Here is a 27,744-nt window from a genome sequence, read left to right as displayed (position 1 = left end):
AAGATGAAGATATATTACAATTTGAAAAAACATGCAGAGTTAAACCTGTGGGCACCTTTGTAAAGAAAGATGGTGTGATAACTGAAAGTTATAGTAATGTTAAAGGGGAAAGGAGCTTTATGCATGGAACTGGTTTTTGCATGCTTTTCTCTCACTTGCTTAAACTCAAACTTCTCAGTGACTGTAGGAATGTAGCCCAAGAGTCTAAAATTTATCAAAATAGCTTTGATTTGATCATCACAGATTGAAGGCTAATAGACTTGGCAAAACTAAAACAGATTTTAACTTGATTCAATCCTATCAAAATTTTCCTTTGTACACTGCTGTTACATAACATTATCAACTTGCTGAAAGTATTGGTAGGACAGGACAAACAGATTCAAAATCCTTTCATTTTGTTTTGGGGATTTCTTTTGCTTGGTTTTTGTTTTTGTTTTTGTTTTTTTTTTTTTTTTTTTTTTTGTAATTTTTTTTCTTCTGCAATATAGAGACAATATGTCCATGACAGATAATAATAAACTTTCTTTACAATTCTTATTAAGATATTATATATTATTAAAATTTCCCTTTTGGAAGTTTCCTTTACAGATAATATCTCAGAGACAGAATGTTAACTTTGATTGCTGATCTCAGTTCAGCATCACTGTTCTGATGTTTTATTCCCGTAAAATGTAAAACACTATCAAACTCCAACAAAGATATGCATGAAAGCCTCTATACCCCACAAAATACGAAAAGAAAAGCTGAATTTGCCATTGCAGGCTTTGGAAAAAGCATTTTGAGGTGATGCAAGGCACCTGTTTAGCCACAGGTTCTGCTTACCCTTTTTGCTGCACTTCAGAAAGGCTGGTTAGGTAGACTAAATGTAGCTGTCAATCCTATCCTCAAAAAAGGTTTCTATTTAGCATTAACACTTTAAAATAAGACCCTATTTTCTTCCCAGCAGATAGACCTGAGCTGAGTGGTTCAACTCACTGCCCTGATCTCTAAAATTTCTTATGATTATCCTGTGTATCAGGATAAAAAATGTAATTTCAAAGAATAAATGTGACATAACCCAAAAGATTAGGGCTGAAGTTAGTATGAAAATATTTCCATTTTAAATTACCTGCATGTTATTTTTCTCTCATAATTGCTTGCAAACTGTACATTATATTATGTATCTAAAAAACAATGACTTGCTGATCACTGAAAGGGTGATGTGTTCAACTAAGTCACAAAAAGGCATATATTTGTAAAGCCTTTATCAAATATGTAACTACTGAGTCTTTTCAAGCATTTCAAATGCAGATAAAAACATAAAAGCTTTTCAGTTATTCAGAAACCTTAGAAATGAAACTTATCTTCTTTGGGAAGTTTGGTTTACAATTCTTTTGTTTTAGATAAAGACCATAAATAAATGGGATGTAAACACAATTCTGAAAGTTATGTTAGTCAAGAGAAAGTTGTTTTGTAATATCTGTGTGTAAAGATAACTGTGTTTCTCTGCAAAGCACAGTATCAGAAACAAGGCTAGAAAAGCCATCCCCTTGGCTCTTGCTCACATTCTGATTTCACTCGAGCCTTGTAGGGCCAAGTGTCTTTAACCGTTCTTGACTAAAACAAGTCAACATTTGCAATCGGCTTGTCACGGGCAATCTGACAAGGAATATTTGGTCCAGTCCAAGAATGAGAAATGACTTGTATAATCTCATTCCTTTAAATTAAAAATAAGACACATGTCCCAGTAGTATGCACACTAAATTAACGCTATGCAGAGATAAAGCACACAGAGGTAGCTACCCTAGACACTGAACTATATCTGCTGCATGCAGAAATGGGTGCAATTAAAACCTCAGTGTGCGAGTCTCTCCCTGATGACCTTAGACATGGGAATGGCTTTGCATCTGATCTCAAAAAAACCACACTTAAATAAAAAGTTACAAATTGAAAAACCCTTGTATAATACTATATTTTAATGCATATGCTAGATGTGTTCTCTTTGCATCATCAATTAACTGATGTAGGCACAACCACTGTTTCTAATGTAATGCCAGGAGCTGCTGTTGTACACCCTCAAGATACTTTTATCTGTAACATGGGCAGAGAGTAAAAGAAAGTTCCTTTTAGGGCATCAATAAAGTAGGTTTTATAGATGAACTTTCAAACATTACATTAGGATATGATGAAAAATAAAATCCAGCATGAAACAGAGAGATTCAAAAGTGTTGAATATGCATGCAATATGGAGAGAAATAATTTTAATAATAAAAATATTTTCAGTACTGGTTTAATCAATGGAAGTATATTTGATGAAGCTTATCAACACCTTCAAGCAGAAATTGAACTCCTCACTAATAATATTTATTAAATATAGTTTGTTGCATTATGCTTGTTTAACAGTCCTTGTCTATAGACAAAGAATTGAGAGAAAATATGAAATGGGTTGCAAATTGGAAGATGCTGTCGGTCCTCACAGTTGGGGTGTCTTAAATCAGTATGGTTATGTCTCAGCTCTCTTTTTAATATCCTCAGATGGAACCAAACCCTAAATCATGGGTATTTGAAGAGGAACTGCTTAGACCCACGGGCCTGACATCACTGCAGCGGCACACAAGGTGCAGGATTCATGATGCTCTGCTGCTGTGCTCTGTGTTAGGGCCAGCTCCAGCAGGATGCTGAGTGCCATCAATGCCAGCAGGCAGAGGTGCTGAGCTCCTGTTGGGAGGTAGCACAGTTCCGTACTGATGGTGGCGTTCCACAGGGAGGGGAAGGGGAGCTGGCATTGCCCTAAAGGAAAAAGCTGGTATTAACCCTTGAAGAAAACAGCAAGCTTCTAATCACCCCTAGTCACTAACCTGGAAGAAACTGTATAGGACAAATCTATAATTTTTAGAAGGAAATAGGAAATTAAAAATGGCAGAAGAGAAAAGGAGAAGAAAACGTTGTCTTTTGCACAACCTAGCTAAGGAAATGTTAGCAATAAACTTCTTCTGAGATGAGACAGTTGTTCAATAATGTTATCTCCCTACTGAAAGTCACTGAAAGAATTTGACAAAGTGTGAAGAATATTTCTCTCTTAAAAGATCTGATTTTTTCATCTCTTTAGTGATGAGAATGAAGTGCTCAATAATGAGTACCAGGGATGCTCTGCTTAGTTGCCAGTGCAGTTGCATTTACCCTCTAGCGTAAGACTATTGATTAGCTGTTCTAAAACTTAGTACTCCATCACAACTTTCCTTAGCGCTAAGTTGGTTTGCAAGACTGTAATCCACAGCAAAATAAGCATTAGGATTTCTTTTCTTCTAAACTCAAACATTTTTGGTTAAAAATTCTAGCAAAGGAAACCAGGTAGCTGCCTAACAGCCAGGTGAATTGACCTCTATTACAGGAAAATACTGATTTCTTCATAATAAAAAGTGTAGCAACAAGGAATTTATACCATGTAGCACATCAGTAATGATATTCAGAAAAGGTCTTCCATCAAAAAAAAAATCTAGGTTGCCATTTCAACCATCTTGTATGTGTAATGTAAAATTATTGCCTAATGCATGAACAAGTGTATCTAAGTTATGTAAAATTTAATGTCTAAAACTTGACATAATATTAAACCATTAAGAAAGAATAATACATAAAAGTAGCATAGATGCCACTTAGTATAATAAAAGGTATGTAAAATACTCACATATGGGTTAGTGAATTGAGAGGAAAAATAAAAGAAATACGGTATCTATCTCATTAGTTCTTCAAACACTGCAGAGGGTATTGCTCAAATGCTTTCTCAAGCACCACATCAGTCCACTCAAATACTCAGAAAAATGAATAAATGTATTCAAATACCAGGTGGCTCTGCAGAGAACTCATGACTGAGCTCCAGTGGAAGAAAAAAAATAAAAAAACCCAGCAAAACACCTCCAACAAAAAAGATATTTAAAGGAGGCGAGAGAAGGGCAGGATACAAGAGAGGAGTAACAAAATACTGCCCAGGCATTCTGGGATGGTTTTGGAAAAGGAAAAGCTGAGCTGGATTTGAAACTCAGGATATCAAGGGCAACACAAAGAGATTGTGTTGCTAGTATGTTAGCAGTAAAAGAATGAACAAGTATAACTTGAGTCTGCTAATTACTGGGGAGAGTGATTTAGTAACAGCAGATGCAGATAAAAGTTCAGGTACTTTAAACATTCACCGCCCCAATCTGGGAAAGGTTTGAATCTTGAGGTAGTGAAGGAGGACTGGGACAGTGATCTATTGAGAAATTTGAGTCCAGCTGTGTCCAGAGTAAAACATACTGGGTTGTATCATCAGCAGCTTTGCCAGCAGATTGAGAAAAGTGATACTTCCCCTTTACTCAGTGCTCAGTAGACCACACGTGGAATAGTGACTCCCACTTTGGAAACCTAGCACAAGAGAAATGCTGATGAACTAGAATGAGGCTGGCAGAGGCCACCAAGATGGATGTGGACTTGGTGCACATGTCCTTTGAGGAGTGGTTGAGGAAAATGGCCTTGGCTGTGAGCCTAGAGTAGAGACAGCTCCAAGTGACTTAATAACAGTCTTTCAATACGTGTGAGGAAATTACCAGGAGATGGAGGCAGGTCTTTTACTGAGGTGCATGGCAAAAGGATGATAGAAAATGCTTTAATCTGGTATAAAAGAAAACCAGTTTCAATATGAAGGTACTGGAACAGCTTGCCCAGAGAGGCTCCATCCTGGCATCCAATTGGACAAGTCCTAAGCAACTTACTCTGTGTTGCTCCTGCTTTTGGCAGAAGACTGGACTGGATGACCTTCCAATTTTCCTCCTGACCTAAATGCTTCTGAATTCTATGAAAATACTATGGTTATAAAAGACCAGTCTAAGGAAAGGATTCTTTGCCCTACTGGAATGGTAAAGTGCTATATATTAGAGTATGTGCCATGCTAACAGAATGCTTTCTCAAAGCAAATACATCTGAGTGATTGCTATTTAATGATTCCCATGTGACACGAAGCATTACTTGTTAAACAGATTGTGCCAGTTTCTAAAAAACAAGATACAAACAGAGGGTGAAGTCCAAGACAAGAATAAGTTACAATCTAAACTAGGTTATGAGAGTATCCCTGGTTAATAATAAATTTGAGAGATATATTAGTTGAATCTAATCTATACATTATAGAATCTAATCTAATCTATACATTATATCCTGCAGAAATGTCTTTTTTTTCCCATTGGTAACTTTATGCAGATCTCACAAGTATTCAGGATCATGATCAGAATCCATTATGGACACCTAAAAAGCTGAATCAAGCTAGAGTCTGATGAAATTTCAGTTCTTTAAAAGTTTGAAAAGTGGAAGTTTTATTTGTTTTGAGGAAAAAATAAAGCCCAATTTGTTGCTTCATACATGCAGCACCAGTTAAACACAAATAATATTCAGGTAAGTTTGGGGGTTTTTTGAAATAATGATGCACAGGCTCAGTATGACTGATTTGTGGTAGTACCTGAACAAGTGCTACAATTATCAAAACAAAGTTCAATGTGAGACTGGCAAATTATATTCTTTTCTGTTTGAACAAAGTGTGAGTTTAGCAGCCACTGAAGTTCTTAACTATGCTCCTGTATTTTTTCTTTGTCATTTATTTGGCAGTTCTATTTTCTATATCCAATTTGGAATAGCTCATGGCTGAAGTTTAAACAGGATTTGATTTCACCTTTGTGTTCTTTTAACCCTGTGTCAAGAGAAGGAAACAGTTTGGATATTTTTGCCATTTAGTACAATCCTCAGCTGTCTCTAACCCCAGTCTGGCACTTCAGGGTCATGTGTGACCTCTCTAAGACAGGAAGTCATTTCTCTGGAAATTATTGTTTATTACGAAAGGAGAGAGACATGTACATAACTGTGTTACCTAGGGTGTCATCTTGGTCTTGCCATCACCTGTGGTCTGAGATGCTCATATAAGAACAATCCCTATTAAGTACAATTCCTGTTAAAAGTTGTTTTACAGAACTATCCCCTATAATATCATTTTATATTTTTCACTCTGTTATCCATTTTTTTAGACTTGATCATGTTGGGGATTTTTTGTGACATTTTTATATATGTGTACACTGAGAAATGTTACAATGCAACTTTGGTGTACTGTATTGGAAAAGAGAAGAGGATAATATGAAACTGCAGTAGAGAAGGATGTTTTGGAACAGTGAGCTGTTGCAGAATAATACATCTTTTGAGGTAAAAATCACTGCATTAGTCAATCAGCTTATTAGGAGCCCCTCCAATTTGCTGTTTGGTTCAAATTTGCTGATTGAATGTATTTAATGAGAAAAGTGCTTTATTAGCAAAACTGTTGTGAACTATAGAATATCTGTTTGTATTCTATGATGGAGTAGGAAGTAATTTTGGCAGCTCCTCAAAATGGTTCTTAAACCTTTTGAAAAGGAGAAATGCTCTTTTATAGTATATATTATAATAGATACATATAATTGAAAATTTACTTCTTAATTTGATTTTACATGTAAAACTTCAGGTCAGTCATTTCTCTTGCAGTAACTCAACCTCAGTGTGCTCTTCATAGCTATGATAACATAATTATATCTGATATTTTAGTGCCTGTGGGATCTAAGGAGCAACCCCCCAACAACATTTAGATAAGTAACTTTCCAGGTAATAATCGAGATTAAATGTGTAGAATTGCTACTCCATAATTTTTAAAAAAGTTGACGTCTTTTCTTCAGATATTCCTCAGAAAGTGGAAATAAAGTATTTTTTTTTTTTATTTTATTTTATTTTATTTTATTTTATTTATTTATTTATTATAAATAAAATATATTTATTTTTTATTTATTTATTTATATAATATTTTATTTATTTTTATTTTATTTTATTTTATTTTTATTTATTTATTTATTTATTTGTTTATTTATATATATATATATATATATATATATATATATATATATATATAATATATATCTATTATAAAAATATCCCAAGGTGAAAAGAGATGAAAAACATTGTTTAAAAGGGAAACAATTTAATCAATTCCCACGAAGTAGGGACAAATGCTCTTGCACATTCAAATGCTAAAGAGATTAAGTTTGAAATTCAAGCAGCCACACACAATGTATTTGTCTGGCTAATAATTATGTTTTGCGTATTTTGAGTTCTGCAGAGACAGTGACGCTACTGGTAATTCTGCTACTGCAGGATCTGTGTTTTTTTACTAATGAGGTCAAAAGACAACCAAAATTGAATGTAAATAGATCTGCGTGGTCTATGGAATAGCTCCCTTAGCTGTAATGTTCTTAGTTTGTCTGGTTGTTTTTATAAAATAGCCTTGCCTACCTATCAGCTAAGAAGAAGAGTGGTCTGTGAACCATGCATTCCTCCCTCTTTTCCTCTCTTTAAATAACTGTGAGCACAAGAGAGGGAAGCCACCCGCACCCAGGTCCTGATCTACAAACATCACACAAATCAGACACTAATTCAGCTTGTAGATGCAGCAGCAGTGAGTAGTTTTTAATTAACTTTTTAGGCTTTTGGGAGCAGGTCCTTAGGTCCTACTTCTAATCCTGACATGAGAAGGGATTTGCAAGTTTCAGGACAAAGAGGAACTAAGTTTTATTACAGTTTTGTAGTTATCCACAAACAGTACTGAAATTCTTCTTTACCTCAAAAACTGCAAAACTTTTCTTTAAAACTCTGGGGATAAAACAATAAATATGCTTCTGTGCATTATATGCTCACGTAAACAATCAGCGTAACTTATAGAAAGACTAAGGATGCTCTGCAAAGGTTGCTCAGAAAAGTGACCCAACATGGCCTGGCTCAGGATTGACATTATACACAGGCTTTCATACCAGTTTGTGAGCTGCTCCATTAATCCACAGAGAAGGCTCAGAGATTGATTTATAAATACCTGGTTTTGTACTTCAAGGCTGTTACTACTCTCTCACATGGTTATGGTTATGTTGTCCATGACACCAGAGATAGTCCTTCCGGGAAGAGTTGTTCTTTCTGTTGGATGCTTTGGTGTTAAATTGATTTCTGGTATATTTTATCAATCAAAAACAACACTGGCACTTAAAATGGAAAAAAATGAACATATTTTCCTTTCTTTTATTTTATTATTTAAAATGGCACAGACATCAGGTTCTTTCTTTCTTGACATTTTTTTAGCAAGTAGACAGAATTGCAACAGTGTTTCACCTTAACTGCCATGACAATAGGATTTATGGACTACTGAGTTTCGTGTTCTTCTGAAAGTATAAAAAGAAATGCCATAAACATGCAAAATACTAATGAGATTATCTGGCAGTTTTTTCCAGAGAGGAAGGAGTAAAGCAGATTGACATAAATGAGTTTTGAAAGGAGGAAATTTGCAAGCTATTTTCAGAGATCCACTTGCATTGATTTGAATGAAAATCAGCAAAGAATGCTCTAAAAAAATAATCTCAAAAGGGCACAGACTCCGAAGTCTGACAACAGCTGGGAATAAGTGCTTCAGCACATGCATGTTAGTGATGAAACACATTTACATGATGATTAACAGCTTTTCAAGTAGCCTAGGTATAAGACAAAGACAAAATCCCCTAATATGTCCTTGTTCTGAAGCTGTCTCTGCCTGTCTAATGTGTGGATAAAGATGGAAGAAAGTTTTGCCTGTGTTCCACAAGTTTTTCATAATTTTTTGTCTTTTTATTCAGCGATAGAGATTCAGCTAATACTAGTTAGCAAAGGTATACTGTCTGTATGAGCAGTGCTCCAATGCCTAAAGATCAGGATTTCCTAGTGTTACAAAAATTAAACTTTACAATTTAATCCTATGAAAGCTGTTGTTGTGCAAGCAAATTCCTGTGTCAGTAGGCATTGATATCTTGCTCTCAGGCCTCTAGGAGTGTTTCTGGCCACAGAAAGAACCCATTGCCAAACAGTCTTGTGCATTTACTCAAAAAAAGGCCGAGATTTCATAAGCTAGTACTGTCAAGGATCAGTATTTAGATGTTGTGATAAATTCTAATTTCCAAGTATTTGAAATAAATTCTTGTTGTGTTTCTCTGAACTGACTATTTATGCAAGACCTTCTGGTTTCCACTGCAGTCTAATTTGGCAAATTAGAGGTTTAAATGAGGTAATGGCAAAACAAATAAACATAAGAGAAAGTATTTTTCTTGATTGTGTGATTATGGAGGAACAAAGACAGGAAAGCAAGAAATTTCACCATGTAGTCAAGTACTGAATGCAATTGTGGTTTCTGGCCTAAGCTTTCTTCTGGTCATATCCACTCACTATTAGTAATGAAATAGTTAATAATGTTGACACTCAAATACCATCTTTAGGTTTTGATAAGACGATGGCTCTTTGTTAACAAATAAGCCTGAATATATTCTTCAATGCTATAATTGAAGGCAGTATCAAAACTAGTTCTAATAAGATCTATAGTTGGAATCCAGTTAATGAAACAGAAAAAGACAAGACCTTCCCTTTATACTGTTTACTCTGACTTTTTCTCAGATTGAATTTTGGTGGTGACCTTTCCTGATGAGATTTCCCAGTATTAAAGAATTAACAAAATGAGAAATGAGAAGGCTATACTGAGAAAGTTGGTGAGGAAGCTTAAAACTGTGTATCTGTGGAAACTGTGTAGGTCAAGAAGCATTTTGTGACTAGTTATGGCTATAATTCTGCTCTCAAAATGAAATTTTAGTTTAATTTCCAATAAATTATTCAAATATGCAGGTTTTTTCCTTTTTAAAAAACCCAGTATACTAGACTAAAAATTTCAATTGTACAAAATTATAAGACAAATAGTTCCCACCTCAGAGATGTGAACTTTCAGAGTTGCAGACTGTGAAACGAGTGAGTAACTATAGAGCCACAATACCCCACTGTCATTGTCATTTATCTGCCTGCACTGAGGTTCACAGCTACAGTTCTGATTGCTTTTGAGATATGCAGTTTCCAGAGTCAATTAGCAATTTCCATAGTCAGCTTTGTCTTGTCTCTGTATCCTATACTGCCTGATTAAGCTGTTTCCATACTTAGCTGGGAAGAGCAAAAACTACCTAGCACATAGACTGAGTCATACACTATGTCAAGCAAGTAGGAAACACTTTAAAACTGGGCTTGAAACCACTAACATAAAATCTAACCCACACCAATGTCCTCTTCCCACTGCTTGGAACCAGCGGGAACAGAAATGTCAACACTGCTGTTACTCGAAGTGCCGTGTTTTGAAATTTGTTTCATATCAAATATGCAAAGGCTGCTATTAGAAAAGCAGTGGCTTTTCCCCTGTATCTATTGCAAGGTATGAGGTCTGATTTGCTCTCTGCATCTCTTTTTGATATATGGACAATGTGGTGGAGAAGGAAAAGAACCAATCAATAACACGAATAAGAAATATGCAATAACTCTCTAATCATCATGTAACATTAGAAAGGATGCACGATAAAGATGGAAAGAGGACACAATAAATCATGTGAAACCACACCAAAAATAGACTGACAGCATCTGTTCTTTTTGTCTCATAACCCAAAACCAAAATAGCTTTCACTACAACTAAAATGAGCATATTCAAAGCAGATAAAAAATTTTGTCAGCAACGCCTAATTAAAAAATGAAGCTCTTTTGAGGATGTGTATGACATTGTAACCTTATATTACCATTTTACTCCAGAATGTGTCACCTTTTTTACCACTACAGCACACTTTTTGAAAGTCAGCAATCATTTTTTCTTTTCAGCTTAGACTGGGGAAATTCGGGCCCCTTGATAGGAGTAAATTTGCCCTGTGACATTCTGAATACTGACATTAAATTATCCTATAGAAGTCCAGTGTAAGAGTTCTGTCTTAACACTGTACTGAAATGAAAGACTCCTAAACCACTAGCCTGCACGTTTTTTTATTTGTGCCATGGAGGAACTCAAAACTGTCAGAATGGATTTTTCCAAATTAAGATGTTTTTTCTGTTAAAGATGCAGTACCTACAATAACAGCAATTGTATTCTTCATTACTTATTAAAATTATATATATCTACTCATACCTTTCTGACCCTAAACACTGAGAAAGAGAATAATTTAGAAGCCAATTTGATTGTTGTTCTGTTTATTCAGATACTATTTCTTTTTATAAGTCAACTCCTTATTTAAAATTACTTCATCTTTACCTGGAAAGAAAAAGGAATATACTGGAAAGTCAAGGAGTTGAAAAATAAGACTGAAAGTGACCTATAAATTAGCTTTCTTAGGCTATCTAAGAGGTGCTTTATCATAATCAATAGGTATCCTACATGAAATGTGAATAAGAAGTGATCTATAGTTCTGAACACACATAGGAGCAGTATCTGAATAGGGATGGGTAAAGGAGATATTTGGATCCCTGAGGTATTATCTCACTGCTGATGCTTCTCCTTGCTGTAAAATCAGCAATACTGAATGGGTGGGGCAAGGGATACTTTTTTCTTGACAAAGATTAAAGCCTGAGGTAGGAACACTGCACTACAGACATAAGAATGGATGTCCTCATTCACTTCCAGTAGTTCAATGCCTTCAGTAATATTCTGGATTTCATCCAAGGGGTATTTTAAGAATGCCTGGAAAAAAGCCCTCTGTTAAGAAAGGGTTTTGTGACAGGTTTTTCTGGGGGTTAACACTTTCTTTATCAAAATGCAGTCAAGATAGTATTTCTAACATCAAGGAGTCCTTCTCCAGTAGGGTATCAGAGAGATTGGATTCATTGACCTAACTCAGCAGCTCTGGATAAGGCACTGAAACTTTGGTCAAGACTGCAGTTGCTGACCCTCATGCTAGAGCTAATCTAAGGGGACTTGACACACACGTAAGCATCTTTCTTTTCAGCTGTATTTTTTACTGGTTGGTAGGTTCACACAAACAGGTGGTAAAACACCTATGCTGACTGAAGTCTAGATGATGAGCTTCTAAATGAAGTTCATGATCTTTCTATTTAAGAACTCTTAATACCATTTTCACTTTATTTCATCAGTATGTTTGCACAATTTTTATTTTCCTGTCCTCAAAAAAACAGCTGAAAAGGCCTTAAGATATTAGTCTGGAAATGTGCTTTGAAAATGCAAATATGTGTAATTTGCAGTCAGTTAGGGTAAAATTATTTTTTTGAAACTGGGTAAATGGCAAGTAGTTTGTGAGGTTTGTACACTGCACATTGCTTGATCTTATGCTCAAACCTGTACTCTACCCTAGTCCTTCTCAACCCTAGAATAGCTGATGCATATAGGCTAAGCTTAAATGATCCTACCTTTCTTTAACAGATATCATCTGCAAGCTTAGACATATCCCATTATTGCCCACAAAGCACACGGTAAGAAGTAAAAATGTATTCTGTGTGGTACAATACTTTCTGATTATCACATATCCATTCTCAATCCCAAAATAATTATACTTTTTATCTCAAAAGTTTTACAGCTTTACCACCTCAAGCAATATTTTACATCTGTCAAGAATGATTTATGCAATAATGACTTAAACTGCAAAATGGAGTCCTCAAAGGAAGAACTGTCAAACATTTTCACCATAAATAACTTTATTAAAATAAGAACTGATATCCTGTATAAACAATATCTTGCCTTCAAGTATAATTCAGATGATATAGCTATAAGATTAGTGAAAAAATTGTGAGATAGTAAGGAATTTAAGAAATTGTTGTTTTGATATCAGACTATAATATTTTAATTAAGCAGATGCTAATGCCTAATAGGCAATCCTTAGGAAAAAAAAAGTTTCAAAACAATAGTTTTTGTGACTTGTATTTATCTATTGCTCTTTTTAAAAAGGGATATTTACATTTTTTTAAAAATTACTGTGTCTGTAATCCCATGAGCACATCCAGTGGCAGTTGTGGAGCTACTTGTGCTATGAGAAATCTGTAAATTTGGACCTTTAGTTTTGGCACCATCTGTTTCCATTAACCATTTTTCTCAGAAATTAACTCTTTTGGTAGCTATGTAATCGCCTATTGTGGCACTACTTGAGGAGGACAGAGGACTAGAACTTTGTTTGCATTATGTAAATACCCTTCTAAAAGGAAAAAGAATGATGACAAATTAAAACCAAAAGGAAGCTATATTCTGGTAGAAGTACTCCGAGAGCTGCTAGTAAGGCTTTTAGCTGCAAATGTCAAAAACTGCTGTGAAGACAGCACTGGTTTGGTTGGGACAAGGCCTGCTGGGTGCCCAGGTCATGCTGCTTGCTCAAGTCCAGGCCATCAAAACAATTACACAAAGCTAGCACAAGCATTCGATGCTTCTGTGCACCCTCCCCACACTGCACGGGGAAAAGGGAAACAGGCTCCATCCAGGTTACTCATTTATAAAACCATCATATATAGAATTCTTTTCTTCTTTGACCACTCTGTCTGTCATGTTTAAGGCAGTGTAGATTCAAGAAATAGCCATTTTCTGAATATCAACTGGCTACAAAATCTTTTCCCCATCCTTCTAGCCCGTCTTCGAGTGTGTAATTTGGCCAAAAGATTAAAGCACTGAACAAACAGCAGTTTCAGTCTTGCATCCTCAAGAAGTTTAAAACTCGAGACCCTGCACTTTCATCTAGAAAAATGGACTATAGACCAGTAGAGAACATCAGAATCCTAATTCCCATGTACATGTTCAATACTATTTTTCTATAGCAAGAATTTTCTTTTAAGCTGAGCTTCAAAGCTGTGACATTTTAAAATTATATAAGGTGGTATTTGGAATCAAAAAGCATTGTTTATAGAGTGATTCCCTTTCTGGCACCTGCATTGCCGGAATTCTGGTGACAGATTAGATTTATAAGTGATCCCACCGACATTTGCTTTATTTCAAAATATTGAAACAATTTTTAATACAATCAACCATGTAGAGTAAATGACAGTGTGATGCGGAACAAGGTTTTATTTGCAATTCATTGGGCATTTATTCAGGAGTGTGTAATCTGGTCCTCAGAACCTCCCATCATTGGAACCTCAAGTAACTCACACCTTCTTGAGGTCTCTTCCTCCTCCATATGCTTAGTATTATGTTAAATATACAATAGCTTGCCATAAAATAAAGTGTCAAATTAAACTTTTAAGCACTGGATAGTTCATTGGAGTGGCTTGGGTTATTCACATGTAGAAAGTTACATTCCTGACTGTGCTAGAATTGACCTCTGGAAATTGCAAATTGCTGAAATTTATCTAAAGCCTCATACTCACTCGGAGCACACATGCAAAATAAGCCACTAACCAGGCACTAAACTCTCACATTTTTAGAAAACTCTTGAAATTTACTTTGTTTCACAACCTGGAGGAAATCCTTGTTAGGTATCACTGTTCTCTATATTGTTACAGTATACAGACCATGTCATATATAGATATATGTATATATGATATCTATTGAAAAATCCAATTTTAAAATTTGAAAAAGTGGAGATGAAAAAGGAAATACATCTTTTTGAATTATTTAGAATAACTATAGAATATGTTTACTAACATTCATTACATTCATCATACAGATAGTTTCAATTTCATGACACCACACTGACTTTAGATTTTCTATCACATTTTGAAAAGAAATTGAACATCATGTGGAATAAAACAAAAAAAAAATCTATATATATAGACAATCTAGCTGTCAGATAGCCATGCATTTGAGTGTCAGACCTATCTTATATTTTGACAGTTTTTGCCTGATTCACCTGAGTTTGTTTAAATTTAGCAGATCATACCATTCACATGGTGAATCCTGCTCACATTTAGACAAGTAAAATATTGAGGCAATTAAAGTAACAATTCACCGAAGGGAAGTAACTGAAAATGCTTATGCATAAGATTGTTTACACAGAATAATCTATAACTCAGTGTTCAAAACTATTTATGAAAGATATGGCAATTTTTATGGACAGTATTTCTTTAGTTTGTCTCAAACAGATTATGATGTGTTGCATGATTTCAGAATTCGGCATTTTAGAAAAGGATCTATCTATCTACCTATCTACCTATCCATCTCTGGTAACTGACAGATAAGCAGTATTTTCAAATGCCTTTCACTCCCTCCTAATGTTTTGGGAGACTTTAGGACTTTCAAACTACCACATCTCCAAACAGTGCTCCAGGCTGATGGCTGTGATAGTTAGCAATGACATTCTCCTTTTGCGATATTATTTTTAACACACACCAAGTTAACACAAACACAAGGTAGATGTGTAAAAGGCACACAGTGTCAGGTCTCCTGAGAAATCTCCATCCAAGGCACAGCTACAACAACAAATCTTGACCAAAATCTGCTCCAGATCTAAGAATAAAGGGCTCTACTGAGAATCTGCTACAAAGAGTATGCTTAAATATTGGTAGCGTGGGTAGAATGGTTGGCCTGAGTCCTATGTGAATTACACCAGCCTAAGCTAAAAATAATATTACTTAAGTCTCCCCAAGATAACAACAGAATTATTGTGAACAGGATTTAACTCTGGGACTTTAAAATGAGACAGCACATTGCATGCGATTCTAAAATTGAAGTAAACAACACACTGGCACTTCTCCAGAACTAATTTAAGCTCAGCATTTGAATATTAATTTCCTTTTCCTTCTCCCAAGAGTGTACACAGCAAGATACAAAATAAGGTACACCACAATTATCAATTACTTGAATTCATTTGAAAGATGGGTGTTTCTGTAAATAACTCTGGGTAATTAAAAAAAAAAACCCAACCAACAACAAAGCTCTACATACAACTATTATGTAGCATAATTACTTCTCATGTGTATGCATTTTTAAATCTGTAAATATATTTATTCATTTTTTGCTCTTAACAGGAAAATAAAGTTTCAGCAGATTCAGCCATGCATATATTGAGTCTTTACTGAATACCAGGGAATAGTTCATAGTCTAGGCAAATGCAGATTTTGACTCTGGCAATACTAGGATGATATCAGTAGTTCAATTGCAGGTACTCCACAATATCTCAGCTCTGAAAAAGAGTTGCCCCTTTCTTTATAAGCTAATGCTTTCTTTCTGATGGGCTGGTTTTTTCTACTTTTAACTTTGTAGTAAAATACTGCATTTAAATCAAGGTAGATTTCCTCTATGCTGATTACTTTAAGCGATTCACATCTTTAAACCAACCAAGGGAGAACTTCTGTTCCAGAGTTGCAAACCCTGTGCTGGCTTCATTCAGCTGGCGGAGTGAGTGTACAGTGATCTACTCCACACACCCACTACTCTCAGGGCAGATTCCCTTACTGATGCACACAAATGTCTTTCACTGGACTTCAGAGAAATTACAAGTCCTCCAGCAAAGGGGCTGGCCAGCACAACATGCACACTTCTTTTACCAAACAGCTGCTAGCGAAACATGCAAAAAGCTTTGAAAATAAAGCCAGACTTTACCATCTTTGTGATAATAGGTGACTTCTACTTTTCTCTCCTCTGACCCCAGCAGGGCTTGAGCAATTTGGGCAATATGATGTCTTTTGGTCTCTGGCCCATGAAGAAAATCACAGGTGCAAGGTTTCTGCATGACATCTGGCCTGGAGAACCCGGTCATCTCACAGAACCCATCATTGCAGTAGATGATAGCACAATTCTGTACTCTAGCATTAGCAATGATGAATTTTTTATCTGCAATAAAAGAAAGTGATGCATTTTTTAGTACTCTTTCAACATTTCTTATAGGGTCGATTGCAGGGATGAACGCTGAACAACCCTTCTTTTCATAGGAATGCCTGAAATACAGAGATTTTCAGTTATTTAATGAAGATAATTTGATCCACAGCTTTTAAAGAAACTTCAATTAATTTAGAATACATTAAAGAGGAATATAATAGTTCTTTAAGGAACTAAAACCGCACTATGCATATCTCTGTAAATCTCCTTTAGACTTCAACATTTTGTCTGTTTCAGGCTTCACTGAAGCCCAAGCGATTGGCGCCATCCCGTCAGACGCAACTCCAGGAAAGTCCTTGAAAAGTTAGGAGCTTCTTTTGGGGAAAGCAGAGCCTCGGGAAGGGGATTCTGCTCAAGCGAAGGGCTTCCTGATGTAAGGTCCATCTGAATCTACTCTGTAGGGATTTTCATTGAGATGAATCACAGTAAATTCTAGTCAGTATTTTAACAAATCTATCTAGAAAGTAATAGAAGAAAAGAAAGTTCCTAAAAACAAAAAAGGGGGTACATAAAATGATTGTTATGTTGGAAACATTTTGCAAATTTCACTGAAGTTCTGTGCTTCCATCAGAAACTCAAAGATAGGTTTGAAAGTTTTCAACTCTTATTTGTTTGTTTCTATTTACCTTTTTAACACACTATTCCCCTTGTAATCGTAAGTGTGCAGTTTTAATACACTTACTGCTAATAACATTTTTAGTTACTTAAATTCACACGGCGATTGTTTTATAAAAGTTTTCTTACATGACACTGAGTAAACAGTGCTAGTCTTCAAAATTTTAAATATGTCCATCTTTGAATACAGCAACGTATTTGGAGATTTCATTCTTACTTTTTCTGCTATCTTTCAATCACGCGGAGCTTTCACTATCACTTGCCTATTTAGTAGCTAGTGCATTATTACTGTCAAAAAACACACTTCACGAGATAAAAACTTGGAGTAGCAACACCGACTTAGCATATAGATAAATTAGGAGTAGCACTGTTTTAATTTTTTTCCTCAAAAATATAAATATTACAGATGATAATATGGGTTTAAGTATACAGAAGTACATGAACTGGAATTACCTGTGAGGGTTCACACCAGACTGATACTAAAATTATGCTAAATATTTAAATCAATGTACATACATCAAACTACTGTTCTAAATGAAATTCATTTTAAGCATCAAGTGTTCTTTCTTACAGCTAATAAAAAACCAGAATTCTGGCCAGGAAAAAACACTTCAGCTTCAGGCTCCTCGACAGGTAGTACACTGCTGCATTAGAGAAGATCTCATAGACTCTCCCTGAGGATGCATTTGCACTGGTTTGATAGATATCTTTGACTTACATAAACAAAAGAGAGAAATTTGACAGCTATATCAAAATGCAGTCATGACAACAAGGTAAGAGAGTATTTCCTCTTTAATAACTCTTCTGCATATTTTCTGTTTCCTCTAAATCAAAATGTGAAGTTCTGCTTTATTTTGAAAAGGCAATTATTATTAATAGCATTAACAGTCATAATAATAAATCTAGCCTATATTTTAGACATTGCAAAGACAGCAAGATTCTACATTCTGCTTTTAGAGCCATCTCACTGGTTCAGAAGAAGGTAAGAGATATAACTTCTATAGCTGAGCAATATGGATACAGTCAACGATAAAAACTATTCCTTGAAATAGTGTAGGAAAATAGCCCCAACCCCCCCCTCCCCCAAAATATCCCCAAACTCAAACCCAAACAAGCCCACCAGCCAATAATCCAAGTTGGTAATCTATATTCTAGATCAAAAACATTGCTACTTCTGCCAGGGATCCCCTCCTTACCTCCGGGGTTTTCTTTGCAAGCTACAAACTTAAAAATAGTCTGGAGCTGCTGTCCATTTAGTCACAAGCAGAATAAAACTACTAAAGCAAAATAGATAGAAAGCGAGAACTTACTTTGCCCTTCAAATTTTCGTATGATTGTACCCAAAAATGTATTTTGTGGTGCCACATGACCTCTGCGAACAGGCATGTTTGTACAGGTCTTCGGTTTTCTGTGCACAATGACTTCTCCAAGGATCTCCTACACGGCTCCAGCCCAAAGCACCGAGCCAGCTACCCTTTGTGACAAATCATCGTCCTCTGGAGCTCGGAAATCTCTTCCCATTAGCACCACTTCTAGAGACACGCTTTTCCTATCGGAGTCAGATTCATCCCCCAGTTTCTTTCTTTTTCTTTCTTTCTCTCCTTGCTTTCTTTTCTATTTTTTTTTCCTGGAGGAGCTCGGACGCTATTGTCTGGGGCGGGTAGGGGTGGGGTAAGCAGGAGGAGGTGGCGGGTGGGGAAAGATTACAAGGGTAATCGATCTCTAGCACCAAACATCGCCAATTTTCCAAAGCAAATGGCTGTGACCCGGCAGTTTCCGACGCTGTAGTGGTGGTTTGAGGGCTGGAAGACTAATGTTTCTCCGCTGCCAGAGGGAGTGACGTTCCCCCCCTCCGGGCTTCACCACGGCGCGCAGCAGCTCGGATTACTCAAGCGTGGTTTAGCAAGAGCCAGCCAATAAATCTCTTCAAAACTCGGCGACAAACGGCGGCATCAGGAATAAGCTGCACCCCAGCAGCACCGCGACGTGCCACATCCCCCACCGCGGCGGCGGCAGGGGTCAGCGGGGACCGAGGGCGATGGCGGCGGGGGGGCCCCGCCACCTCCGGTAGCCCCGGCGTCCCCGCCCTCCCGGCACCGCCGGCCCCTGAGCGGCCCCTGAGCGTGGCCCGCCGGGGAGCCCCAGGCGCTGGCAGGGCCGGGGGAGGGAGGGAGGGACGCTGGTACACGCCCCGTCTGGGGCGGGGGGCGGTGCGAGTAGGGGTCGATGCGGAGCGATGGGGGAGCGGGGGAAGGGACCACCGGAGCCCTCGGCATCCTTCCTCTCCCCGGTGGAAGGGATCGCCCCCTCCTACGCAGCGTGACCCGGGCGAGGGCTTCCCCTCTCCACACGACCCCCTCGCGGGAGGAAGGGGGATTCCCCCGGCGCCGAGCGCTGCCCCCGGGCTGCCGAGCAGGTGCCAGCCTCGGCTCGGGGCCGAGCGAGCGGCGCGGAGGGCGCGCCGGGTCCCGCGGGTGCGGGGCTGAGCTCGGCACGGAGCCGTCGCCCGGCCCGCGGCGGCACCGAGCGGGCACCGAGGCCGCCCCCCGCGGAGCCGCTGCCCGGGCCCGCGCTCCGCCCCGGGGCCGGGGCCGGGGCCGGGGCCGCGTCGGGGCGCGACGCCCGCCCGGAGCTGGCCGTGGTCCTGGGGCCGCCTCGCCGGCGCGCACGGAGGCGCCGCTGCCCGCGCTCGGGCCCGGGGAGCGCCGGCCTCCCCGCACCTGGCTCCTCTCAGCTTCTCCCGTCCCACAGGAATAGGCAGGGAGGCTCCCGGAGGAAGCGGGTATTATTTTCAGGCTGTAATTAAGGCTTCCTGCACTACCCAGCAGGCAGAACCGTATGCGTGCAGCACGGCTCGGAGAGGTGACACGGGGAGGGAGATGGGGGCAGCCATGCGATGCTGGAAAGGCATCTCTAGGGTAGTGAAAAGCACCGGCTCCTTCTTAATAAACTCATAGGGCAAAAAAAGAGAGGCACCTGAGCACCGTTCTTTGTAATCGCAAGCACAGGATATTGAGCCGGCAAACCACCGCTTCCCACCTGTTCTTCCACAGCACAAACAGGTGTTTCCTTATTCCCGGGAGCTTTTCAGAGGTGTGGCCTTTGTGTCACTGTTACCGGGTGTCATTCTCTATATTTATCAGAGGTGGGGCATAGTCTGTTGAGTATGGGGGTGAATTTCTGGACTAATTTAATTTAATCTCAGTGGAATCATCCTGGATTTACACAACTGTGAATGATGTCTGAAAATAAAATTTGTATATACATAAAGTGTATTAAGATGGCTTCATAGTAATTGACTGTGTACTAATTACAAAGCTTCAGCTACATTAAGGGATATATAATCAGACACGTAATCAATCCTCGGAAGTGAGCATTGCTTATTTGCAGAAACAAATGTTAAAATCTCTATATTCGGAGGTTTGAATAAAAGGAAACACATCCATTTTTTGTGATAATAACTGGAGAAGTCATTTTTTGACTCTGATAAACACTAGAGAAAAAAAACTTTTAAAATATTTTTGAATACTTTTCCTTTGGACAGTGGATGAGTCTTCAAGTTGAATTTTTCTCTTATTGCTCATTGTCTTAATTTCTCTCTGAAAATGTATTCAAGAGTAGTAGAAAGAGTGAAGAGGAACATATTTAACACTTTCTATAATACCTAACATCTAGTCAAGTCATAATGGCCAGCAGTGACATCATTGTCATTTTTACATTATAAATGTCACTTTGATGTATGTATAACATCAATAGAAAGTAATCACAATAAAACTGTGACCTTTACTGAACAATCAGTGTTTACCTCTAGTATTCAACAATTAGTAGCAAACTAGATCAACTACAGGCCAGTAGAGTCCAGAGTCCAGTACTTTAGATGCCTGTCTGGAAAGAAAAACCGAAACAAATCAGAAATAAAATACATGTAAGAATTCAAATTTCACTGAAGCCCCATCTTTTTCATGTTAAATTTGAGAGTCACACTTGCTTGCCTAAAAACTGAAGGCACCAGAACTCCATGACTCTGGAAAACCATTTTTTATTCTATCTCCCGATGGTAGCTTGAACTTTGATGTTGATTATGTGAATGTATATTATAGTCCTCTTTTTTTTTTTTCTTTTTTTTCCCCCTTTTTATCCACCTTGGTTGGTTGGTTTAGAACTGATCAAGATAACCCCGGTCAAGGTAAGATAACTGCTGCTGAAAGACAAGATCTGAGATGTGTTTTTTAGCAGGGAATGAATTCACAAGAATGATGGGTTGTAATAACTACAGGAGCAATAGGTGACATCAGAAAACCTTTCACAGTGGTGATTTGCACTCCTGCAGTCTTGTGGATGATCTATTGCTCCTGGAGTGCCTAATGCTCGTTGTGCTTATTGCTCGATAATTTTCTGTAGCAAGCCAATAGAGAAGTGCAAGAGGAAAATATATTAAAATTGGACAGCTAACAACAAGCACAGAGAAAGTAATGTGGAAGAATTTGCATTTGATTGGGAAAACATGCATGCAAGTGGGAAAGTTTGATTTCATATGCATCTCTAGTGTTATTAAAGAGATGGAGAATGCCACAGAGAAATATGTTTTATCTATAAAGTTGTACAGTTGCTAACTTTGCAAGAGGCCAAAGTACCGAGGGAGGGTGACTCCGGAGCTCAAACCCATCCGGCGTGGCCGATCCCGTGTCCTGTGCCCCCTTGTGGCACTGGCCCTTGCCTCGCCACAGCCCCAGGACAGCTCTCCAGCGAGCGCGGCTGCTCCTCAGCACAACCACATGTGGCATTTCCTGGCCTCAAGGACAGCTCTGATTTTGAAACAGTGCTTACAAGGCTTTCACTGGCATTTTAACTACTTCCTTCTCAAGTTCCTTAAGACAATTTAGAGGACTATATGCCAAAAGATGTGTTACTGATCTGTTTCAACATCTTGGCAGTTAGCAATTAAACCTGGAATTGTCAGGAAAAGATAGTTCTGGGGAAATGGCTCTAATCATACATCCCTTCATATTTTTGGTGGGAAGGAAAGAAAAAAGACTCAAATTTAGTCCAGAATTCTTATCATATCTGACTTTTAAAAGTCCTATGTTTGCCCTCCTGTACACAGAACTTTTAAGTCCTACTATAAGAAGTCCCATTTAAATAATCACTCTTTGTACTGGAGCAAAATACAGTTAATTCTTTATAGTTTTTGAGTTCTTTCTTTTTTTTCTTTCTTTTTCTTTCTCTTTCTTTCTTTCTTTCTTTCTTTCTTTCTTTCTTTCTTTCTTTCTTTCTTTCTTTCTTTCTTTCTTTCTTTCTTTCTTTCTTTCTTTCTTTCTTTCTTTCTTTCTTTCTTTCTTTCTTTCTTTCTTTCTTTCTTTCTTTCTTTCTTTCTTTCTTTCTTTCTTTCTTTCTTTCTCTCTCTCTCTCTCTCTCCTTCTCTCTCTTTCTCTCTCTTTCTCTTTCTTTGCCCTGCCATTGTTCCAGCTAGCATAGGATATTTGTGTTGCTTTTACCACGTATATCTTGCATGCTAAAGTTTATTCAGCCATCTGTGTTATATATACTTACAATTTTAAATAAGTCTGGAATTGTCCTCAGAGCCGTCAAGAGCAATACTGAAACTTTATTTGGAATCCCATTTTGGCCTAAGATGGCCTTTGTGATTCCCTGACAAGTTGATGTCTCTTATCATCACCTTCAGTTTTTATCAGTCTTGCTTTGTCATCTCTTTACACTTTTATGTCTTTCCAGAACTTCAAGTTGTAGCTCTAGATTTTGTTTTAGTCCTTCACAACAATAATGATCATCATTTAGATTATGACTGTCTGCACTTCAGGCTCAGGCAAGTGTGCAGTTGCCGGGGACAACAGACTGCCAAATTACTTCTGTTGGAGAAGATAGAAATCAGCTGCTTGAACATCATGGACAGCCAAATAGCAAATCTCTGCTGATGCAACTGAGGAAGGCACTGGGTGAGTGTGGTGGCCACTGCTGCTGTCAGAGCTGGTTCCTTCAAGCAGTACTTTGTCTTTGCTTGCACTGTGCTGATGCCTTGGACACGAGGTCATTCTTAACCCTAAAGCCACTTGGTCTACACAGATACCTACATAGAAAAATTGGAATGCTTCAGTATTGGTGTCACAAAATTCACCTTGAATTAGGTCTAATTATGGTTATTTTGTATTTCACTTTTTCCATCTTAAAAAAAGGCTCTTATTTCAGGCAAGACCATTAATGTCAATGAGATTGCACAGAGGCAATTATTATATTCAGCCTTAAGGCATACGTCATGACTGTGCCTGCATATGGGTCTTATTAGTATTCAGGACTTCAGATATCTACATAGGAGAAAGACTATCAGGTTTTAGAATGACAAAAGAAGTGTCTGCATGAAATCAGTCTAAAAAGTGATTAAAAAATTCTATTTAATTTTACAGCTAGTTTAATCAGTAATAAAAAAGTTATGTTATATTTTGGATTTCATTCAATGTATATTTTACATGTAATCACTCTGAGAGACAGTAATTTGATGACAAGAATGTGGATTATAAATTCAAAATCCATAAGACAGAACTTCTGTGAGCTAAATTTCTGTCTATTAAAGGTAACATCACATGGGAGAACAGTAAGACAGCAAGCAACTTTTTCTGTAAGGATTCAAAAAAAGTTGTTAGTTATTCTATGGTATCTATTGCTATTATTATGTGTTATATTAGAATGCCCAGGGATTCAGAACCTCAAGACTTAGGATCATTTTGGAATTAGCAGGTACAGGTATGAAAAGAGAATTACAAAAACCATCAATATATCCATTTACTCAATGCCCTGCCAGTGGATCATTCCCTTTAGTATATTTGCATTTGTATTATTCATTTAGGATTTAAATTATTCAAGCAATGAGGCTTGCACTTCTTCCTCTGAGAGACTTTCAATATCTCTCTGTCTCACCACAGAGCTTCATTCCCTTGTATTAAGCCACAGTTTTGGTGTGGGCTCTTGCCTTGGGGGTTTACAGCATTTAGATGCATGCTGTGTTTCCCTAGGTTCTTGGCCTGGAATGAATGCTTCAGGCTATTCTGTGCTGACCTTCTCTGGCCAATTTAGAGCATCAGGAATGATCCCAGCATGTGCTGTTCCTCTTCAAGATTTTCTAGCTGGATTACAGTGCTATGTCTCTATGATTCTGACAGCTGTCAGTCCAGAAAGAATGTTGATTGTTATTAGGCAAGACATGAAACATACTTCTATTCATTTATTTGTTTCCTCCTACCACATAAAGAAGAATTTTAATGGTGTACAAATCCAGTAGCCCGCTCCATATATTTGTGAGTAATTCTATACTACAGGGAAATGTAATTGAAGATGAATATACCATTCTCCATAATCTGTGTTCCATCATAACATAAATTCAGATATGATATTTTATATTAATAGTTTGTGCAAATTCATGTAAGAACTATTATGCTTATTATATCACAAGTCTTATATTTTAGTCTCATTAGAAGTATATGCCTGGAAAAAATCAAATGAGCTTGGAAAGGGAAAAAAATCATTGCTAAAGCAAGAAAAAATTAAGTTATTGTCTGTAAGTTACTAATTGAACTAGATCCATGCATTTCTAAAATTAATTGTCTTTGTACCAAATTCCAGTTGCCTTCTCCACAGTGCATTCAAATATTAAGTGTTAGGACTGCCATCTGTCAGGTGAGGTTCATTCCTTTTCTCAGCTTTTCACTCAAATAAATTGTGGTAAGAATTCTTTTTTCTACATCTGCATGTTCTGAATGTGTTTATATCAATAATAATTAAAGAATGCACCTTGCATTTGGAGCAGATTTGAAGTGATTTCTGGCTCTCACTTTAACGCCGATGAAAAGTGCAGCAATGGCCTGGGTGTTCCTGAAGTTACAAGGTTTCTGGTTTTGTCTGAAGTTCCCAGTTCAGCTGCAGCAGGGTTCTGGGGTGTGTGTCCCCAGGGCAAGGTAGCCCGAGCTAGGACCTTCAGGGTGTGGAGCCCCAGCACATTCTGTGCTTGCACTATTTCCTTTCATAATTTTCAAATTGTTTAGTTTCTGAGCAATAATAATAAACACGGGCCATATCAAAGTTTTTCACAAAATGAAATTACTGCTCCCAACCAGTTTCGCAGATATCCCTCTCTGCTGGTGGGGTTAACTTCAGAGAGGTTACAAGATGAAGAAGATTATTTGTATTCTTCAGCCTTTTTCTTCAGATCAAGGTATAGGAGCTGAATTCCTGCTTGGATGGTATTTCCATATGCTGCTAGTTTAGCAAGCAGTAGATAGCCAGAAGTCCTCTTTTCCTTTCCTCTGCCCTGCAGCAACTGGCAGTGTGGCAATGCTGAGCAGCTGTAAGGGAGAAAAAGGACAGCAGCTGCTCTGAACTTGGTTCATGGTAACATTTTTCTTGAGAATGACCAAGAGGCAATGAGACCTTGTATCTCCTTTGGACAGCAGCAAATTGAATGTGCTCTCATTCAGTAGTAATATGCAAATATCTTTCCAGCACAGATAAACATTAAGATCAATAAAATATAGTTTTGAAGCATATAAGTGGTTCATTTTGGATGCTGGTGTCCTGGTGGTACAAATAATCTAAAAAGATTTTTAAAATATATTTTAATACATAAATATGGAGTTTGTTTTGTTCCCTTTCCTTGGGCTGATCTGATATGTTATGATTTTGGATAAATTTTGTTCCCTTTTGTCCTTTGTGTCACGTTTCTCATTGATTTCAGATTTCTGTCTTCACTGTTTGACTACTGTCAATACTACTACTATATCTACTAGTTGTAGTCTGTAGTGAAAACACTATTTGTGTTTTCAGCCTCAAAGGCAGAGGAACAGAAGGAACAGGGAAATGGAAGTAAAAATGGACCAGAAACTGACCTGAAACTGGCCAGAAATTGTAACATGCACTGAACTTTAGAGCCAAAATTAAATATAAATTGAAACAGTTTAGGGGGAAAAAATAACTTCCATCAACTTTAAATACAATTTCAGATGTTTGTTCCAGCTTGAGAATGTTTTTGCTATTCCTAAGGATGTTTGTTCTATATCCCCAAAGAGCTTGTAGACCTCAATCAGAGTGCACTAAGCTTGAGAAATTTGGGTATGTGTCCCAGAATGCAGTATAGCAAATAAATTCCTGTTTCACTCATAAGAAATAAACCCCACCAAAATAGTATGAGGCTTTAGTGTCAGTGGTTCCATATGGTCTTGATGAAGGTGAATTTAATTTTACTAAATACCTTAGTAGTAGTACATTGCGTTTCTATGTTAATTTTCAGTGTGTCATACCTTCTTTGCTCTTTCTGCATTCTGTGAACATATTTTACACAGTCACTTCATCTAAATAAGGTAACTGCAGTTTCTACACTGTGCACACTTAGTCATTAACGATTTTATTATTAGCATATTCTAACACTCAGTTCTGTAGGCGAAGCTTTCTCCACCTGCCATGTATATTTTCTCCCTACAACTGTATTTTTCCACATTTATTTTTTAGTATTATTCTCACAGTAATAATATTTCTCTGTAACTGTGTTGAGTCCAGAATTGTATAAACTAATTCTTCCTGACGCTGTACTCATCAGTGCTTTTGTTCACATTGCTGTCAAAAATAATCTGCAAATATCCAGTTTGCATATTTCTTTTTCAATATTTCCAGTCTTCTTTCATAATATCATAGCATGAGATCATGTCTAATTATATGACAAAAATGGGCATTTGTCTAATTCATTTGAAGAGATAACCATATCCTGAAACAGCATTTTCCTCCTCAAAGGCAGCGTATGAGCTGATCCGCTGTCTGTGCAGACAAAATCCGTGTATTATAGACTAAATTTACAAACCCAGGTGCCTGTCTGGAGCTAACATCTCCAGAGTTATACGGATACAGCTGCAAATGAATGGGGAGATTTTTCATCAGTGCTAAATACTGTATTCAATAACCCTACTGAAGCCAATATGAACAGCAGGTATTTGGCAAGTGAGAGTTTTGCTCATGATCTATGATGACAGAGAGAAATAATCAAATGACATATGTTGTTTTGTGAAAGTCTTCTGCTGCCTAAGATAGAATTTATTTGAATAATCGCTCCTGTATTTCTGATTTCTGCCATTATGTCTATTTGATTGCTATACAAATAAGATATATATTGTCAGTCTACTTTTTCTAGCACTTGTCTTCCATATCTTTCAATTTATTTGGCAGGATGAATAATAATTTCAGATGAAAGTATACCTTTATGCTGGTAAAGAGTAATAAAAGCACTGCTATGCTGAAATATATATTCAGAAATAGCAAGATTATCTCACCATAAGACATTCATTTATTTCGCATTTTCCTTTTTATCATTCTTTGTTCAGTTATTTAAGATAGATGCATTTTAGATCACAGTAGAGATATTAATTTGGTTGATGATTATAATTTAAACTATTTTTTTACTTCCTACTTCTATTCACAATATAATAGCCAAACGATCCGGATATGCTTTTTGA

At 37.4% G+C, this 27,744-nt stretch overlaps 1 protein-coding gene across 1 annotated transcript in view; it reads right to left on the bottom strand.

The window, feature by feature from the left end:
* The window catches only part of KCNH7 (potassium voltage-gated channel subfamily H member 7), a 207,859-nt gene extending 189,171 nt beyond the window's left edge, over positions 1-18,688 (bottom strand). The window contains exons 1-2 of the mRNA XM_063400641.1: positions 18,550-18,688; positions 16,349-16,579 (exon numbers count right to left, since the gene is read on the bottom strand). Of these exons, the coding sequence (XP_063256711.1) occupies positions 16,349-16,579; positions 18,550-18,625 (307 nt within the window). The 5' untranslated portion in view covers positions 18,626-18,688. The remainder of the gene's footprint in view (positions 1-16,348; positions 16,580-18,549) is intronic.
* Positions 18,689-27,744: the final 9,056 nt, after the last annotated feature.

Source organism: Prinia subflava, chromosome 6 (assembly GCF_021018805.1).
Source record: "Prinia subflava isolate CZ2003 ecotype Zambia chromosome 6, Cam_Psub_1.2, whole genome shotgun sequence".
Taxonomy (NCBI): Eukaryota; Metazoa; Chordata; class Aves; order Passeriformes; family Cisticolidae; genus Prinia; species Prinia subflava.
This window is presented reverse-complemented; position numbering and strand designations above follow the sequence as displayed.